The sequence below is a fragment of the Falco biarmicus genome, chromosome 5 (assembly GCF_023638135.1).
Source record: "Falco biarmicus isolate bFalBia1 chromosome 5, bFalBia1.pri, whole genome shotgun sequence".
NCBI classification, from domain to species: Eukaryota; Metazoa; Chordata; class Aves; order Falconiformes; family Falconidae; genus Falco; species Falco biarmicus.
This window is the reverse complement of record NC_079292.1, coordinates 53,236,718-53,257,362: the sequence shown is the minus strand read 5'-3', so window position 1 is coordinate 53,257,362 and position 20,645 is coordinate 53,236,718. Positions and strand designations below refer to the sequence as shown.

Here is a 20,645-nt window from a genome sequence, read left to right as displayed (position 1 = left end):
CCTATTTTTAAGTACCAAGAAAAATCCTTTCTGTTTTATTAAAGTTCACTTACCTGAAAAGTATAAAACCGGGTCCCATTAGGAGGATGCACTTTAGGAGAAGCAGAGACAGTGTTCATATCCAAGAATATCATTTCTGGTCACACATACAATACAATCCACAGTGAGCTACAGATGCAGAGTAGAGCACTAAGCTCTGAGATAAATCCTTTCATACATTTAGGGAGGCAATTGTACAAAATGCAGTCTGCCCCATCCGTTTAGACGTATAGTGACAGCACTTTGAGTTCCTCATTCCTACATCTGTGAGCTAAACTCTAAAGGTCATCACTCCCTGACCTCTAGCTCAGCTAGCCCTTCAAAATATACACAATGAATAGAAATCAGAAATGCCGAAGAAAAGAGGGCTAGAACCTACAGTATGTGGAGCTTGTGCAGAATCTGGCAATGCTTTGGACCTGCCCATCTGTTCTCAGTGATAATCACCTCCCTCCACCACAGCCTTGCAAAGTGATTATGCTAAGCATCCCAGTTAACCAATAACACACAGTTTCATTTCAAGCAAGCATGCACAGTGAAAAACAGAGGACCTCTTCTGACTAACCTGAAGCATGTCTTGTGTTCAGTTTATAGCTGTATTTGATAACAATGATAATTTTATCATTTTACTTGCTGACAGCTACGTTAACAGATATCAGCTTGCTTTAAATAACACAAACGTGGGGTTTTTTTTTGCTTTGACTGTTTTGCCTAGATAAAAGAAACAATGTATTGCTCTGCAAATTAATATTTTTTTTACATTTCTTAAATTTTGTGGTACTACTACGGATTACAGGTAGTGGGAAAAATAAGTATCTGTGAGACTGCTACAGAGCTACAGTTTAAATGCAATACACATTATAAGACTATTTTATCAGTCCTTCCTCATTCTTTTTTCTCATTTTCAGTCTGAATCTCTATTTACAAATACTTACCTCACATTACTAAGTATAAGGTTGAAATTTTATTCTGAGCCTTACAGTGTTTCACAAAGCTATCGACCTACAGCTTAGCTCATTAGCTATATACAGTATCTTCAAAAAAAGTTATTTTTTAAGTTCAGTAATACTTGTGAAAACCTGCTTTGAACATCCATTGCATTTTTTCTTCACACACAGATAATTTGAACTATGTGAAGATGTTAAAGTTATATTCAAAGAACTCGACACCTTTTAGCAACAAAAAAATAAGTGTTCCATTTACAAAAATTGAAAAGTAAGGTTTCAGTAAAGGGTAAAAAATGTAAAGTGGTCGGAAAACTAACTCTACATGTTCTGTCAAGCACTTTGTATTTTATTCATAAGATTTAAAAGACAGAGAAACCACTTAAGAAACAGCACTTTCAAAATGAAACTTGTCAGAAATCTAAAAGCCTGGTGAGTTGCCAGGCTGCCTCTGTTTTTTATTCTGTTTTATCTTAATGCTTTTAGCAACTGAAGATAATACAGCTTCTCAAGTAAAATGACTATGAAAGGAGTTGGTATAGATGCAGAGATGTCTGCCCATTTAAATGCATATGTCAGTGTGGTGCATATCACAATAATTGTATTTTGTAAGGCAAAGAGAAAAAAATCTTCTTAGATCCTAGTTATATCTAACAATTTTTTATCATTATCATGATACTGCTTCCATAACATTTACTTAAAGTAAAAACTTAATATCTGGAATATCTTCTTGAGACCTACATTTCAGATTACAGATTATTCTCTCCTCTTTGAATTCTCTTCCAGAAGATCTAGATGCTGGTATTAGCAAAGGGGCCTCTCAACTGGTCAAAAGAAAGATACCAGATTGCTGGTAATCTGAGTATACAATCTTTTGTTCTGAGCTGATACTTTCACCTTTATAATCTACCTACCAAATGTGTGCTATTTCCTTACAGTGCAATGAAAAGTTTATTTTATGGTCACTTAAGATCATTTGCCCTGAAAGATGACAGAAATTTTCCTCTTAGTTTCCTCATCAAATGCATAATTTGAAGAATTCATGTGCAAAATCCCATGTACATTTCTCCAATAGACAACTACTTTCACTACAAAATAACGGTGCCTATTAGCTTGATCTTCTCTTGCTTCAATTTTCACTTTTTAATCCTCATCTCTACAAGGGATATAGGAAACTTAGTTCATCTTCCCATATCAGCATTTCCTAGACCTCAAGCTAATCCATTCCTAAAAAAAAAAAAAAAAAAATTGTCAACATTTTTACGAAATGGTCAATACCAAAGTTAAACATAAGTGCTCTAGTGAAAGCCTCAATAACGTCTTCCATGATTGCAATGCTACTGCTGTATTTTTACTCGCTAGTTCCCTATTTGTTCCTTAAGGAATTTATATCATCTTCTGGCTGCAGCCTGCCACTGGGAGCTCTTACTGGGATCACTGTTCACCATGACTTAGCTGCCTGTTATTTTGGAAGAATTACTGCTTTTCAAAATACTGCTCCCAATCTTTTTATCTGTTGATTTAGCTTTCCTGCTTAGGTAAAAGAATTTGCACTCAGGAAACCCACCACCACCAACAATAAAAATCCAACAACACCCCCTCCCCATGCATTTAAGTTTCAAGAAACACAACTCCCTAGCTACTCAGTATAGGTCTGGAGAGAAGGCATGGCATCATACCTGTTGTTCTATCTCTCCACCAACTTTTACCTCATTATGGAAATGCTTCCAGTGATGACTATAGATTTTATTTTAGCTCACTGTGAAACTGACCAACACCATGTTCTTGCAGGACCCTCATAGAATCAGAACATAAAATTTTGATGTAACACTCAAACAGCTTGAAAACAATTGTGCAAAACAGTGGTGTTCTGAAAAACCTACAAGCAGCCTCCTCTCAGGAATTAGTTGGGGTATAGGTAAATTCAGTAAAGTATGATCTGATGAATGGTGGAATGTGTGTTCATGATTACAGAAAAAGACAGTCACATTTCAGAAAATCCAGCAGCCCCAAGCTGGGATTCAGCAATCTCCTCGAAACAAGGAACTGAAACCAGGTCTACCAGGTCTTATTGAATGCCACAACCACTAAGCTGGGTATCAAGCAACACAGCCTGAAAGTAAGCAGAAAGTGGAAGAGAATAAAGGAAACTGAAGAGAACCAACAGGAAAAATGGAGAAACAGGCCTATAGACCATGACCACAGCTCAGCAGTAGAATTGCTCACAAAGGATGTATTCCCAATTCAAATACTTGCTCCAGGGTGTCTTCCAATGAATGATTTAATTATTACATGAAGTAGAAGAGTTGTAATGGAGGAAAAAATCTCCTCTATAAAAAGTAAACCAACATGTTTAAGAGTATGAGATGAGGCAATGCTCCTGAGATGGCTTTAGTTCCAATTACTTTTGAATGTATTACTTACCAAGCTCTGAATCTGTATTACATGTGTTATGTTGACTTTTCATTTTAATTACATGTCCCTCTCCAAAACTTTGTGTGGGTATAATTTCTTGTAAAAAACTGGTGTTCTTTTTCGATGTATAGCCTACTATCTTTTATAGTAGATACAAAAATATAAATATATGTTGACACATGTAGATATATATGTATTGAAAAATCATTAAGTTACACATTTAAAAAGGTGTGTATATATATTGTGTATGTATTCAATCAGACCATTATGTGAAGTACTTTGAAATCTGACTGCGGAGACAAGATGCACTTTTTAAAACTCACAAACACACTTAGCATTTTAATATGCTAGTGCTTGTGTGATATAGTTTCTCTTCAGAATATGTAGTGCAATAGAAAAGCAGATGTTTTGAGTTAAGATTTAAATCACCAACTCTTATTAAATTAGATGAGTAATTATCCAGAAACATGGACTTTATATCACAAACTGTTCTCATTTCTGACTATCATGGAAAACCGTGTTAAAGAAACATGCCTTCCTCCGGGAGCAGAGACAGCATGTGATTTTCAGAACATTAGAGCTTTGACATTAAACCTAGACCGCACCATTTCTACTTCACAGTCACAGAAACCCTATTAAGCTGCTAAAATCTATAATACTGTACTTCAACTGATGTTTCTTTAATATCTGCTGTCATAGACATCAATATAGGAGTATTATAGGATACATTATTCATCTGGTTAAAATTCCCTGAATTTGGTTTAAACTGAAAACTGGCAATGTTTAAAGAGCTCTGATCTCCAACTATTTGTGGCTGAAAAGATGTTAAACCTTTACCACAGTTCAGACAAAAGATATTCAAATTACATATCAAATTACAGTGAATATCTACATTGCATCTAATTGTTCACATCCAAATTCATTTACAATTCCTTTTACTCATTTAATGAAGTTCTACCAAAAGTATTTCCATTCTTCCATCAAAAAAGCAATGCAAAAAACATTTTCTCTGACAAGTTAATATACTTTAAAGAACATATAAAACTCATACATATCAAGTTTCAGAAACTCACCCTTCCCAACTCCTATAGCTCCCAGAAGCGAAGTGGGAGGGAGAATTAAGGAAAGTGAAACATAGTACAAGGAAGTTTTTGCTCCCTTTCAGCCTTTTGGTACAATCAGAAAATACTTCTAGAATGGAAGACTTGTAGAAATAGATCAGTTTAATTTTATTGATAAGTGAAGTCTGTTACTCATCCTGTTTCTGTAATTAATAGCTGATTATCAACATTTTCCATCATTCTTCTTTGTATCTTGAATATTCAAATACCAATGCTTGTACAAGGAAGCACGTCTTACTACAGGAAGTACTGGTACCAAGTCAGTATGCACTTCTGAGCCCTAATTTATCTTCAAACAGAGATTTGTGTAACCCATGAAAGCAAGTACACTGTAGAACAAAATATCTTTTTAGCTGTATAAACTGTATGCCAGCAATAGCAGAGGATAAAACATGTCCCAACAGGTGTATTCTGTGCAACGGCTTCCCTTTCAAGCACAAGTACAGTGACTGAAGTTTTGAGAAGAAATGCAAATATTAATGTAATTCCTTTTTGAAGTACCCTTGCTTTGTTGTGTATACTGGGACATTTTACCAAGTATTGCAATTAATTTCAAAAAAACAGAGTCAATATTGACCAATCAACTTCAAAATTTCATAACAATTTCTCTTTTAAATGGCAAAATTCAGAATTCATTTTCTAACACTATCGCTATGTTATAACACATCATTAAAATTAAAATCACTGACTCAATGTCTAAGTGAGTTTATGAATACAGGAGCTAATCCAGTGTTCTACAACTTATCAAGTATGCAGTCCATAATCAACAATCACCAAATGCAACCACAATGCAAATAAGTCCAAAATGCTTGACTTTGCAATTTGTTTACTTGAGTAGAAGCAAAATTTCCCTTCCTTTTGTGCATTGTAGACAGGCAATTGTTGACCACAGCTAGGACTCTTGTGCAGCAGTGGCCTACAATATTCTGGTCATCACAGGTGTGAGAAATTTTCACGCTCTCAAGGCTTATTGATTAAATAGTTCTATACCTGATTCACTTTCCACATGGTTCAACAAAGCTGTGATGAAATATCCAAAGTTCCATTCTGTTTTTTCTTAAAACACTTCAATTTCTCAGCACTGGATATGTGTTTTCTCTGAGTAACTTGACCACCAGTAAATCAAGGTTGTACACAGACAGAAGCTTATTAGGTAACTGAAATGAACCTGATATAAACGCTGGGTTTTATCTATTTTTAAGTTGTGTTGGTGACAGTGACTCACTGAGTGAATCTAAAAAAGAAACTGAATGAAAACATAATGCTTCAACATAGAAAAGTGTTCTGCACATTGAGCATAATGTGAAAGTTAAAGGAGGAGAGGATAGCAGAGTTGAGGAATATGTAATGAAACAAACAAACAAAAAAAATTTGAGGGAAGATTTATCTGTGTTACACTAAGTTGTATCTTACCTGATTTGAAAAGATACACGCTTTTCTCCATGACTCGGGCTTCAACTACCAAAAGCACAGATACTTACTTATATTTAGTATACAACCTGTGTTGTCTGCCATTCACTTTTCATGCCAGGAATTACTATGTTTCTGTTTTGTGGCATAACTAGATATTTCATGAAAAAGTCTAGAGGCTCTTTGCAATTAAAGATACTTTTTAATGTAGAATCATAGCAGTGACTGCATTTTGGAGTATTTTCAATAAAATTCCAGTCAAATCTAACATTAACTTGTGATGAATCAAGACCAAAAAATTCCAAACTAATGTCATCCCAGATGTTGCAAAGAAATAATGAAAACAGTCAGCTTGTTATTTCACCCTGCATCATATCACTTAGGTATCACTTTTGTTATTTACATCCCTTCAGTTGCTTATATTGTAACATTATACACAGTGTTTTACACTGTACTTGGCAAAATAAGCGTTGTTTCTTACCAGTAAATGTAGAATCTAAATTACATCAATTACTGCAAAGGATCACAGTACATTAAAGATGAGAGAAGTTATGAAAGTACATAGGAGAGGATAATCATTGTCTATGTATCATCCTCAGCAGAGAGGTTTTTTTCTTTTTAAATGAACATCTTATGTTATGAGGTTAAAAATAGGATGAGGGCCTATGATGGAGAAACAAACGAAGATACAAATTTGAGATAATGTGTTCAAGCACTACAATTTAGCGCAGCACACTATGAATAGGCATCCTCTCTAACCTGCCTCTCCTGCCTTCAAAAAAGATTTTTTTCTTCCTGACAGCATTGTTTTTATTCATTTTCACTCCTTCCATGTATTTTATATCTATTCTGCAGTCTTTACATACAGTGAGATGTATCCTGTTCTACAAGTATAAAAACTATTCAGAGAATAAACTACTAATGAAAATGAGTAGCAGAATTATATCTAGACAATAAAGGTTGTCAGGAAAGCTTGTACCAAGGCAACTGTCTTTGTCATTTATTTCTGCTCCATCTGGAAAATATCTTTTGTCTTAATGAGTGATGCAGGTTGCTAAACTGGTACTTTGACTAAGAACTTAAAGGTCTGAATCAAAAGCTAAAATTCACAACCGATTAGTCCTGTATTTTACATGGGAACTGGGAATACTCACTTGAATAAGGGCTGTGGATATCAGTAGGCCTTTGCAGAAAAAGGTCTGTTTGTTTTCTGTCTTGATTAAAATTTCATAATTCTTCCATAGTGTCAGTGAACTTATTTCTGATTGAAATGAACATAAACTGGAGGAACATGAATAACCAGAATAAAATCCATAAAACTACATAATCATGCCTTCTTTTACATTGTGCAAGAATTCAAATATCACTGACACTCTAATAAAATTCCCAGAAGTAGATTTACCCTAGTACCTTTTCTGTCCTGAAGCTAAGTAGAGCAATGATTCTGAATGGGTTTACAACCCTTGGAATTGGAATCTGCTTAAGGACTGTTAAAGACAACAGTATTTGCAGTCATACTTCCAAAAGCAGTAATTAATTAGGTTGTTTAACTGAAGACATCTTTCCTCTAATTTTCAAGGATGGTCAGTCTTTGAACAGCCTTCCTAAGTCCCTTCATCCCTGCTGATGCTATTATATGCCATTTTGAACATCAGGTCTCACTGTTGTACATGTAACAGGACAACTACTTGGAGTAACTGACCAAGTCTGAATATGTCAGACCTGTTGCTCCAGCTCTATTCACAAAATGTAGTCTTCTACAGATGATGCAAACCTTCTAACACTTTTTTTTTTTTTCTAGAAGTACATACCACAAATCAATAACATATTAGCTTGAAAAGACTTCAAGACTTTGCTATAGTGCACATCTCTTCATTGTCATACATACAGCCTTATAGAGATAAGCAGTGATGGCAGAAAGCAGAAACCCTGTCCCTTCTAAAAATTTACCCTATGTCCTCTGCAGTTGTCCTTAACCTCTTGATGCCATTTTCCCTTTCAAAAGTCAGTGGGAGTGTTTGTGTAGTGATGCGGTCTAGAAATCATCTTTCCAACACAGAAAAGATATGGGATTATAAAACAAAACAGTCAATACTGTCCTGAGGGCAAATGGCTGTTCCAGCTCTTGACTCAGCAAACTTTCATTTCCCCTTACAAGCTATTATAAAAATACAGAATGATCCAGCAACTGCATACCCATTTAGTTAGAAGCAAACGTTGCATTTTTCTGGGAAGAAAATTATGATATACAAATACAGCTGAAAGATACTTTTCCAGTGTTAGGAAATGTGAATTCAAATAAAAATATTTTTTTTTTCCTTCGTAATTCAGACTTGGGTAATCATACAATGTGCTGTGCTGATTAATGCTGATTTAATATTGGTTTTCAATTACCGTATTTATCTTTCTGAAAACTTTGACAGAAAAGTTGAAAGGCAACAACATAAAAACACCATTTTCTGAATCTTTGGGCTAAATGGCTTCAAAGCATGCTAAATCTTAAAAAAAATAATAAGTCTTAATCTTAGTAGCCACCTTTGTTCTTTATTAAACATGTTTTTTGGAAAAAAAAATGGGACTGGATATTAAGTAACATAGTATTTATAAGACATCGAAAAAACAAAAGTATTTTTTATTCCTTTTCCGCACTCAGTCTAGATGACATAAAAAGGGGAAAAAAATACCTTTCTATAATCATCATGCAATTGACTAAGCAGCATTATTCACGATATATCTTGCCATGTGTCTAAAAAGTGCCATAAACCTATAAGCAGTGTAATATATATGTTCTTAACATTCTTATGGCTTAAGCCATATCTCCAGCTAGAAAATTAAGATGAAGATGGATCAATAATTAAGAAATGTGTGTGCCAGTAACTGAAGAAAGAACTGTCATTATTAAAGATCACAGTCTGAAAACATACACTCAGACTGGACAGTCAGGAAAAATAGATACTTGACAAAAGCATAAAAATGTAGTCAAACCTAAATTAAACACTGTGGTACTGACACAGTACAGCTCTCATCTTTAAACAGAATCTTGTCCCTTCTGCATGGTAGCAGATGACTACTGCCAGGTGTTCTGTGCTCATAGCTCATTCTGAAAATAGTGAAAGCTTAGCGGTAAGACTATAAAGATGCTAGATCAAACAAAGAGTATTATTCATGGACAGAGAGCCTCAGGTGGAGAGATACCCGGCGGAAAGCTGAGAATTATGTGGCTGCTGTCAAGCAAGGACTACATCCCCACATTGAAAGCTCCTAACCAATGTATGTAAGGTAGCTTTTCCATGTCTTTCTTTCAAGGAAGCAATGGCAGGAATGAACATCAGCATCTTCTGGTGGGCTTTATTTGAGCACAAGTGCCAGTTTGTGTGTTACCGCAGGCTCCCTTTAAAGTCAATAGACAGGCACTTTCAAGGGGCACTGCTTCTGACCTATTTTAGATGTCTATTTTAGTTTGAAATGAATCACACCACAGAGGTGGGAGGCAATAAAGACAGCAATGCCTACACTGTAGGTGTCTGAAGTTAGGTGCAGTGAATCCTACCCTGGGAGCATAAACTGAATGTTAAACAAGTCATCAAAATATGACAAGAAAATATTATGATCAAGGACAAAAAGCCCCACCACTGGTTAAGTACACCTGACGGAAATTTACTATATTAGAAATCACTATTCCTATAACTATGTGAAACAAAAAAAAAACAAACAACAAAAACCCAAACCTGAAAATGGCTTGTTGTACTTTCCTAAAATAAATGATGTGAAAAGCAACATTCACAGCAACAAATTCACAGTCTTAGCCAGATTCAGCCTGCTGTTATAATCACATGCAAGATTAACATTCTAGACTAAGATACAGAACATTACAGAGCATGGCAAAATTAACTGCAAAATTACGCACGTTTTTTAAAAGGAGATAATGTGACACAAACAAATCACATCTACAAGGTTAACTAACACAGCAACATCAGGCCAGGCAGTTCCTAATTCCTAGGACTATATCTGTGCTTATTTCATGTTCACTGTGCTTATTTAATCTTCATATAATGAACTTCAGATGTATATAAAATATATGGACCTACGGCTAATACAAGAGTAAAATCACAGTATTTGCCATATGTAGAAAATTTTCCTAATTGAAGTGCATTAGGAAGAATTTGCACTTGGGGAAAAAAAAATGGTGCAAGCCAACCACAGATTTAACTTGTATTAACCATATAAAAGTTTAGTCCTTCCTGAGTCTGACATAGTATGTATTCTTAACAGTATCTTATGGGAAAGACCCATGGAAAAATAATACACAGAATATAATTTTACTTCATCAGTTTTAAATGTTTTCATCTCACCTTCACTCACTGGCCTCTATTCTGTTAAGAAAATAGATATATTTGGTGCAGCTCCTCTAGAGCAGTTACATTTTACTTAAATATGTTGTGGTTTATTTCTTCTTTAACCAAACAATGCTAATCCTGCCAGCCTCTTTTCACTTAAAAATTCCTTCTTATCCCTAATTACTTTCACTATCTGCGTCTACATGTCCAGATAGCAGCTTACCATGACAGAATATGTCTTGCTCCTTCTCCATACATCCAGATGGAAATCAAAAGAAAACATTTTATCTTACTCCTACTCCCATCCATTTATCAAGAGTTCAAACCTTCTAGTTGACACACGGAAAACAGCACTGAAATTGCAGTAACAGTGGTTTGCTGAGATTGAACAACATTGCACCTCAGAGTAAACAGGTGGCATACAAACCAAGTTAGACAAGCACAAACACAAACTGTAACTGAAAGCTTTCGGACACTGACCAAGAAAGTAGATTCAGTAAACGACAGTTTTCTACGATTGCACTCCCTTTTTAACTGAAAAAACTAAAATACCCATGGATGCGGTTTGACAGACAAGCAAGATAGAACAGTTGGGAAAATAAATCAGAGATGAGTCAACAATTTAAATAAAACTTGTGATTTTATTTTTTTTAAATTCCAAATGACTCATTCATGAATATCTCCCCATAATTTTTCACTACATACACTCCGCCTCATAATATTTGAACAGATGAACTTGGTTTCTGTTCAAGCTAAACAAGGTATTTTATTGCTTCATATGTCTCTGAACTGTTCACATATTAACCAGTGAACTTTTCATTTGCTTTACAAGAACTTTGAAAAATTCTTCATAATTTCTGCAATTTCATTTCTGCAATTAATGCATCTAAAAGGTAAAATGGTAAACAGTTATTAGAGAACAAATTGTCCATTGTGGAACACTGAATGTTAGATTAAAAATGCCATGTTATACCAAGCTGCATTGTTAAAAATTCTCCTTTTTCATGAGGGCTAAAAATAAGCTTTTACAATTATCAGTAACTTTCAACAAGCACAAATCTGTTTCATGGAAACCCTTTCACAGACTCTTTTTTCAGCTCAGTTGTTTCTTCAGTTTAGACAAAGATCAACCTCGTAATCAATCCCATCCAAAAAATTACTTTGTTTCACTGTTACAGCACATTTCTGGTGCTGCTCACTGAGTCACTGAAGACATTAATTGGGCAAGAAAGAGGCAGGCATAACCTGTCAAAGCTAAAACAGAAGAGGTAGCAAAGTTGGTATGGAGGCTGTGAAATCTTTAGAGGGGAAAGGAAAGCTCTATTTATAGCAGTAAACTACATGTGCTTGGGAAAGTTCCCAATCGTTGTGGCCAGCTGGCACAGAAGAGTACACAAATATGCTAGTCAACACTGAAGTGTCCAAAGAGGCTGCATGCAAACTGTTTACTGGGAATGGTCCCTGCAACAGCCCTGTTCCCACACCATACTTAGGAATCGCCTGGGAAAAGTGTAAATCTGTGAATGAAAAGAGTGCCGGGTTCTGCGCCAGCAGATTATTACTACAGATGATTGTGTTTGACCATCCACAAACATTTCCCAGTACTCTTTGATTTACTAGCGTATAAACATACCGAGCCTTTCCAGAAGGTTTAAAGTTATGGCATATAATAAAAGATTTCATGCATTTCCAGTCTTGCTGTTGAAAACCATTTGGTGTTTATAGTAATATTTAAAGATCGGATATGAATGAGCAACATTAATCAGTTATTTCTAATACTTCAATCAAGATAAATCATACTGGATGCAGTGTAGTAGTTGCATTTCTAACTGAAGAATACAACATTGTAACTGGGGAGATAATGCAGATTAGTACCACATAGATGATGGATATCTTTAATTCACTTAGTTATCCCTAGCTGTTGATGTAAAACAGCATGTGCTCTGCCTGTGTTGTCTATAGAAGATCACCGGTTCCTGGCAGCTGTGCTGCCAACTCTTCAAGGCTCTTTATGTGCAAGTCATCTGGAACAAACATGGCACAAGTTAATTATCTAGACATATTGCAATCATATCTCCTCAAAACAGAGTGCACATAGTCTGAAATAAAGCCTGAAAGAATGGGGAGGTGTAAGCTGTCAAAACTTCGCAATTTTTTATATGCTGATCCATGCAGAATATTTGGAAGACACTACAGTTAATGAAACAGCATATGAAAGGTGACTCAGGATTCAGGTATGAGTTTACCACAAGCAGCAAATAAGGAGAAACACACACAGAGGTCTCAAACTAGAGCACAAAGCACATAATGCGTACTATGCAGTTAAAAAGCACATGAGAAACATAACCGAAATACAGAAAACGCAAAGGGACAAAACCCAACAGACAGGCAGGAGAAAAAAACAAATCAAACCAATACAATGCAAGGTATATAGGAGCTGTCAAGAGCACAGAAAATATTTTGTATTTCAAGCAAGTACTTAGAAACTAATATATCCTAGTAATCTTCAAAAATGAGAAGATAAAGCAGGAAAGAATACAAATTAAAAAGATAATACAATATTTTTCCGGTTAAAGAGAAAACCTGTTTTCAAAGAACCCATAAGAAAAGCCAAATGTATAAAGATACAAATAAAACATTGCACAATGTTTACATGTGCCTTGTAATCAGATGTCAGAACTCAAGTGAATAAAGTTAATGATAGAGAAATAAAATTGGCCAAAGGAAGACTATGTCTTAAAAGTATCTTGAAGTCAGATGCAAATTTCAGTCCTAAAATAGGAGAACAGTTGTTCAGTGTGGAAAATAACTGATCATGGAGAATACTCAACTTTTTTAATGTAAATTACATGTAATTTATACAACAATGTGCATGGTCTAGCCAAGAGGGATCATGTCACAAGCACACATTCCTAGAAAAGCTAAGTATTAGCAATATTAAAAAAGGATGACATAAAGCTGTTAAAACATGAGAAGAACATGCTAAAAATAAAAAAGGAAAAAATAACAAAAAACTTGAAAACTATGCCACAACAGTTGCATAAGGTACTAAAGAAACGGCTGAAAAATGTGTATCATATATCATCATGTAATGATCCAAAGCCAAGCCAAAGAGCAACATACCCAACTTCCTGGGCTGGTGGTAGTTTGGTTGATTTTTAAGGTGTTTGGCTCAGTTTTAAAATGTTTGATCTTATTCTTAGGGAATGAGACTTTTCTTGAAATAAAGGAGCAGAATTACTATATGTGATAAAAACATTTCACATTTTTTTCAGGTCAAGAAGGTGAAAGATGTTCCTATTCAAGGCATCCTTTGAAAACTACTAATTCTTTCAGAATATGTTTGGGTCAAGAAATAGCACTTCTTACGTCATAGACCGTAGAAATAGCCCTGCAGAAGCAGAAGTCTATTGCAGTCCTTGGGAAGGACAGAAGGGCTTGCAGGACACAGCCATACATATAAACTACATTCTAACGTTTAAATTCCAAGGTTTGCTACCGTCTTCCATAAAAGATTCCATATAGGATCATAGAATCATTTAGATTGGAAAAGACCCTTGAGTCCAACCATACGCCTAACATTGCCAGGCCCACTAATAAACCATGTCCCTAAGTGCCACATCTACATGCCTTTTAAATAGCCCCAGGGATGGTGATTCCTCCACATCCCTGAGCAGCCTGTTCCAATGCTTGACAACCCTTTCGGTGAAGAAATTTTTACTAATATCCAATCTAAAACTCTCCTGGCACAACTTCAGGCCATTTCCTCTCATTCCATCACTTGTTACTTGGGAGAAGAGACTGATACCCACCTCAATAAAAACCTCCTTTCACCTCTTACGCTGTAGAGAGCAGTAAGATCCCCCCGAGCCTCCTCCTCTCTAGGCTAAACAACCCCAGTTCCCTCAGCCGCTCCTCATAAGACTTGCCCTCTAGACCCTTCACCAGCTTCGTTGCCCTTCTCTGGACATGCTCCAGCACCTCAATGCCTTTCTTGTAGTGAGGAGCCCAAAACTGAACACGGTTTTCGAGGTGCAGCCTCACCAGTGCTGAGTACAGGAGGACAATCACTTCCCAAGTCCTGCTGGCCACACCGTTTTGGATACAAGCCAGGATGCTGTTGGCCTTCTTGGCCACCTGGGCACACTGCTGGCTCATATTCAGCCATTGTTGTCCAGCACCCCCAGGTCCTTTTCCACCAGGCAGCTTTCCAGCCACCCTTCCCCAAGTCTGTAGTGTTGCACTGGGTTGTTGTGACCCAAGAGCAGGACCCGGCACTGCTCCTTGTAGAACCCCATACAATTGGCCTCGGCCCAGTGGTCCAGCCTGTCTGTGTTTTCCTTCTGATAATTTTTATCCTTTTATGTATTCTATTCTAAGCATCAAATCCATGTGATATGGAGGTATTTATTACCTTATGGAAATAAAAAAGCAGCAGTTGCATAATGCTTTTAGGTTGGCTTGTTTTCTTGACCTGTCAGGACAAATCTTCATGAAAAGTTTCTAAATTGAATGTATTTCCAGACTTTTTAAAATTTCCGAAGATTTAGCATAACGAACTACTCTGGATGATGACACTCTTTGTGGCCTGATATCTTTTGTTTTCTCCCGACAGGGTTTAAAAAATATTTTACATATTTTAAATTGAATGTAAAATATTTAAAATTCACCATTCTGATGGTGCGCTCTGAATGAAAAGGTATTCAATTGCATAAGACCTGGTCTTACAATTAACTTGGTCTTGCTAACACCCACCCAGAAAAGTCTGTATTTCTCTATTTTGTCATTGCATCTCAATCATTCAAAGTCTCAGTTCTTCTGTACAACTTGAGATGAGGCTGTTTTGAAGTTTCCAGTACATATCAGTAATTCAAATTGAGTGACATTGGCAAATTGCAGCAAATAATGCCAGTTAATTTTATATCCAACATGACATACCTACACAACTTTTTTCAGCTATTTCAGTATTACATCCCCAAAGAAATTCTGACATTCTTACTGGGAGTTCTTGAGACCTGCAAACCTTAGATGATGTCAAGAGTCAAGAACGGAGAGCATGTGTCAAGACCAGCTCTTGACTGTCTGTTAAGACTTATGTTTATGTGACCAAAATCACACAAGTAGTCTAGCAGGAGCAGCAGGGCATTCAACTGTTTTAGCCAGAAAGCAGCCTTTCTGTTATTCTGCTCTCTTGCCACACTCCACCATCTGAATAGCTGTACTCAGTGGCACAGCAGAGTCCAAAAGACAACATACTCCTCCACCAAGTGTTCCTGATTTAATCACCACAGTACAGATCGTATTGAATCTTGCAGACAGAAGTACTGCATAAAACTGTAGGCATCTCTGCTTGCAGAAGTTGAGGGTTTTTTTAACTTAATTTCTTTTTTCAGTCTGCTTGTTTCACAAATGATTTCACCCTTCAGCAATATGCAGCTACAAGCAGCTGACTCTGGAGAAGCAATTTTTAATTAAAACCTGTTTTTTCTCCCCCTTTTGTTTCAGTTAATGATTGCCAGGAGGTGTTGCTGACCACAGACCCCTTCCAATACATGCTGAGCATCCTCATCATTCTATCACCTTCCACAGAAATGATGGGTGCTCAGCACCTATGATAAGTGAGAGGACACAGGTATTCCTCTGGCAGCCAAGCTGTGCTAAATGAAAAGTGTTCACTGATAAGTTCTTATTTTGTAATCAGTTCTTCATTAAAAGAAACAACTTCCAGTAGTGAATAATATTGTCCTAAAAATCTATAGGTACAGAACAAAAAGTTCTGCATCAGTTATAATGGTAAACAACTTCTGACAGGATGTTCATGATGTAACGGTTTTCAATATTTCCTAAATCAAGTCTTTATAGCTGTAATACATATGAATTCATAATAATTTACTTCATGATTGGCTGGGAGTTTAGGACCTGAGTTTCAGCTAGGATAATGTAGCTAAATTCAGGGCACTGAAAGTTTTTGCTCATTCATGTAAGAAAAGATCAATTAACTACAACATCTTTAAAAATGCTGCTGTCAAAACTACACTGGACTTTTTCCACCAGAAGAGTTATTTTCAACATTAATGTTTTTGTTGTATAGATTTGGTAGGTTATACAATGCAAGTCTTCTGGTTTAGGCATTCATAAACATGGGGTTTCTTTCTTCTGCTTATCAGCTTCTCCAGGATTTAGTGAACTGGATTTTACAGAAACAATAAAAAAAATACTGCCTTCATTAAAATGTAGTTTGCTCAGATTTCATTTGATGTTTTGTTCTGAAGATGGCAGAACACAGAAGTTGTGCCTATGGCTCTTCAGACATGTTACTATCCACAGAAAAGTCCAAAATGGTACAGCCCTGTGCAGCCCTTTCTGGTAGACTGTGATACATCAGCCCTGGATGCATCACAGAGAAAAGAAAGTACTAAGAAAGTGTCACAGCACTCTCCAAACTATCAAGCTGCAACAAGGTCTTTTACCATCTCATACCAGCATACTCATCATACCAGTCACTCTGCTGCCTTCTCCTCACCTCACCTCACCTCATCCAGGACATGTGTTCTCTCTCCTCTTGCTTCTTCCTTGGCTGCCCTCTCATTGGCTCTCAACCACCTAACAGAACCAGCCACAGCTGCACCTTATCTACGTTGATCAACCCACCGGCCCTGAAGCCAACCCACAGCTGTATTTTATCAATGCTAATTAACCCAGCTTCATTCCTCTACAAGAAAGTACTGCAGTTGATACACAAAATACCACACACACACACACACACGCACACTCTCTCTCCCTCTGAACACTACAACTAGCAAATGCAACCCATAATAAATTATAATAAACTAGGCTACATTTAACAAATGTTATGCTCTATAAGTACATTTCAAAACTGTTACAAAGCAAAGGCTGCCTCAAGAACAGTGTTTCTGCTGACAGAATATTGGTCAAAGATATCGTAAAGATGACATAAGGAAAAAAATGGCTTAGACTGAAAGATGAGGAGCTTTTTCCATGAAACCAGGCTACATAAACAAAAGGATGAAGGAATAGCAGTGAACTAATTACACAGTTACCGCTAAAAAAAAAAACCTTCAGCTACCATTCAAGTGAGAACTTACCCCTCTTGCATTGGGTTTTCCTTGCAATTCAGTATAGAGCATCTTAATGTACATATAGGTGTTTAAAGGAATTGTCTGGCACAATGAATGTTAAGAAGCTGTATCTTTTTCTATTTCAGATAATAAAAGTGGTAGCAGAGGGAGTCTTTTTCTATACTATTGAAGCAGCAGAGGGCGGCGGGGTTTGTGGAGCAGCACATGAGTACAACAGCACTGTGTGGGGTGAATAGCTGCTCCTCCCAAGGTTCCAGCCAAAAATCCAGAATAACTTTTTGTTTCTTGTTGCTGAAAGATGGCATCATGGGAAAAGAAAGCTTAAAGTTTTGGCTTCTGTGCTGATGCAAATTTTGTATCACACTCTAAAATATTTAAATATGATGCTGTCCCCTGTGTCTTGCACTGGGTTTCTACCACTTGAGGCATTTTAAAAATCAACCTTTTCTGATTTTGCAGTGTTGAAAATGTCTTCAGAAAGATGCGGATGTGTCTTCAGAAAGAAAGGAAGGAAAACAAAGCAAAAAACAAGGAAAAAGGAAGATACTTTAAAGGAATTCTCCCTATGTGAAAGATGTAGCATCCCCACTGCATTGGGGTTGCTTCTGAAAGAAAACTAATTATGCCCATATGACTTGCAATTACAGATACAAGCAGAACACATGTGGGTATCAAACTATTCATGCAGAAATAACCTGTGAATCATCCTACCAAAGGTCACATCAATTGCATACTGGCTTTTAAATAGAGGTATTAGAAAATTCTTAGTGAGCTGCTGATATACTTAAAAAGAAGAAAAAAACCCCAAACCTCTACAGTTCAACCAATTACTTAAAAATATTTATTGTCATACAGGTAATTTATTGCAGAATGCACAGGTTTAATGCCAGGCTAATCTCTGCTCAGTATCATGGTTTTCCAAGTACAGTAAACAGGCAGACCATGCTATGTATCTGAGATTAGAAAGTGGCCACTCAGTCACTAAGTAGGCTTTTCTTTAAGTATATGCATATCCTATTTAAAACTTAGGGCCCACTTTCTAATCACTGTCAAGCAGGATGCAGTTAACGGGTATCTACAAACATCTAACATCACAATACATGTGAATCAGGTGATTTCTCAAATATGCAGCAATGTATGTCACAAATCTAACACGGACTTAGGCACTAAATCTTTAGATTAAGAACAGCCAAGTTGACACTGGTGCGCTAGAGGCCTGTTTTCATTTTAATGAACATGGAAATGAGGATTTATGGGCACGATTCATTTTCTTCCTGGCAAGTGCTACTCGTTAAATGGCATGAAGAAAACAGACATCTTCCTAGCAAAATACAGCATCTTATGCAAGATTTAAACCTAAAGTGACCATCGATAAACTGTAAGATATAGATATATGACAGACATTATAAGGCATTATTTCTAGTTAAAGATGCTATGTTGAAGCACGAAAGCAACCCATTCGTTTTCAGGTCTGAGAAGCCGAAAGGCTGACTGCTCTGAAATCGGCCGCACGCTCCTGCACGCCCCAAACGGCAGCACCACGAACGGCGAGAGCCGCGCCGAGCCCGATCCCCTTCCAGCGGCTGCCACCTGCTGTCAGGCATGACGCAGTGGCACCGCACCGCACCGCACGGCACGGCACTGCACCGCACGGCACCGCACCGCACGGCACCGCACCGCACGGCACGGCACGGCACGGCACCGCACCGCACCGCACGGCACGGCACGGCACGGCACGGCACCGCACCGCACCGCACGGCACGGCACGGCACGGCACGGCACGGCACCGCACAGCACGGCACGGCACGGCACGGCACCGCACAGCACGGCACGGCACCGCACGGCACCCCACCGCACGGCACGGCACGGCACCGCACGGCACGGCACGGCACGGCACGGCACGGCACGGCCCGCCGCCTGCGAGCGCTGCCGCTGGGGGGCGGCTGCTGGTGGGGCAGCTGGTGGGGTGCTGCTGCTGCTGGGGCGTTGTTGCTGTTACGGGGGGCACGAGTGCTGGCGGGGTGTTGCTCAGCGCTGCTCGACGGGTCTTCTCCCAGACTTCCACAGCAGGGGGAAATCTTTTAAGGATGTTTTTTTCAGGTCATCAGTAAATGAAAAATGGGTTGAGAGAAATGGAGACAGATTAATTTTGGGGAGATGTAAAGTCTTTCATTGGAACCAGGATAATGTTGGAAAAAATTACGTATCTTGGGGCTTCTCCACCGGTCGTCATTCCCCTGCAAAGCGCTTGCTTCTTGGAAAAGGAATCTATGCACAGCTTAGAGATGGGCACTTGTTATATAATGCAGATTTTTCAAACCATAATTGTTGGTGGTGATCACTGAAACAGGAAAAAGTTAAGAATGTGTGTCCCGACTCATTGGTATCAGCATGGCAGCTTTATATTAACTATTAAAGCTTTAACTCAGTCACTGGTCCATTACTGTTTCATTATTACTTTAACGGAGAGGTGATAAATACAAACTACATACAAACTAAAACTTTTCTTCAAGCTGTATCTTAATTTCTTTTTGCCAAAAAGGCATGCCAACATTTTAGCTAATTCAAATTCATAGTCCTTCCATAGCTAATGCACACAGTTATAATAAGTTTAGAAACCCTTTGTGTTATGTATTGCTTAAAATTAGTGATAAACAGTTCTAATGGAAGCAGAAGGCAATTACAGAGGAAGTAAATCAGAGGTCCTTTGAAGTGTTATGCCTGTTACCACAATTAAATAGGTTTGTTGCCTCATTCAAGCAAAAAGGCAGTAAGGTAAATTGTAAACTATTTTTAATACATACATAAAATGTTTAATTTAGAAAAATATGGGACATAATTATAGATTATTGTTTTCTTAATTTCTGTATATTTTAAAGTTTGGTCAAAAGGCCAAACATTAACTCATGATAATTCTCTACAGAGGTTCAGTTTTGCAAACATCTTTGCAGAGAAGCAACTTTTCCCAGCAGTAGTCTATAGTACATACTTTAGGTAAAGGTTTAAGATAAGCCAAAATCACTGATAGTTAGGAATACCAAGTACTTCTCATAAATTTTCCTTAGTTTGTTGTGAGACTACTGAACTCATTAAAAAAGCAACTATAAATGATAGTCTTACTGGAAAGAGTTTTAAAGCTCACCTCAGTGGGACAAGTATTCGTAACCCCTGTGAAAAAAACTGTACAGAATGATATGTGCTTCTGTTTCATGCAATATACACAGTAAAAAAGACATAATCATGTCTGTTCTCTAGAGGTAGTACCATGTTACTTGTATA

The 20,645-nt window shown here is 37.3% G+C and overlaps 1 protein-coding gene across 11 annotated transcripts in view; it reads right to left on the bottom strand.

The window, feature by feature from the left end:
- PPFIA2 (PTPRF interacting protein alpha 2) overlaps nucleotides 1–20,645 on the bottom strand; it is a 352,109-nt gene that overhangs the window by 235,724 nt on the left and 95,740 nt on the right. For 3 of the 11 annotated variants that reach the window (XM_056341433.1, XM_056341431.1, XM_056341432.1), the window contains exon 1: nucleotides 54–432. The exons of the other annotated variants lie outside the window; for them this stretch is intronic. In XM_056341433.1, the coding sequence (XP_056197408.1) occupies nucleotides 54–134 (81 nt within the window). In that variant the 5' untranslated portion in view covers nucleotides 135–432. Of the gene's footprint in view, nucleotides 1–53; nucleotides 433–20,645 lie in introns of those variants that run through there. 11 annotated transcript variants of the gene reach the window in all.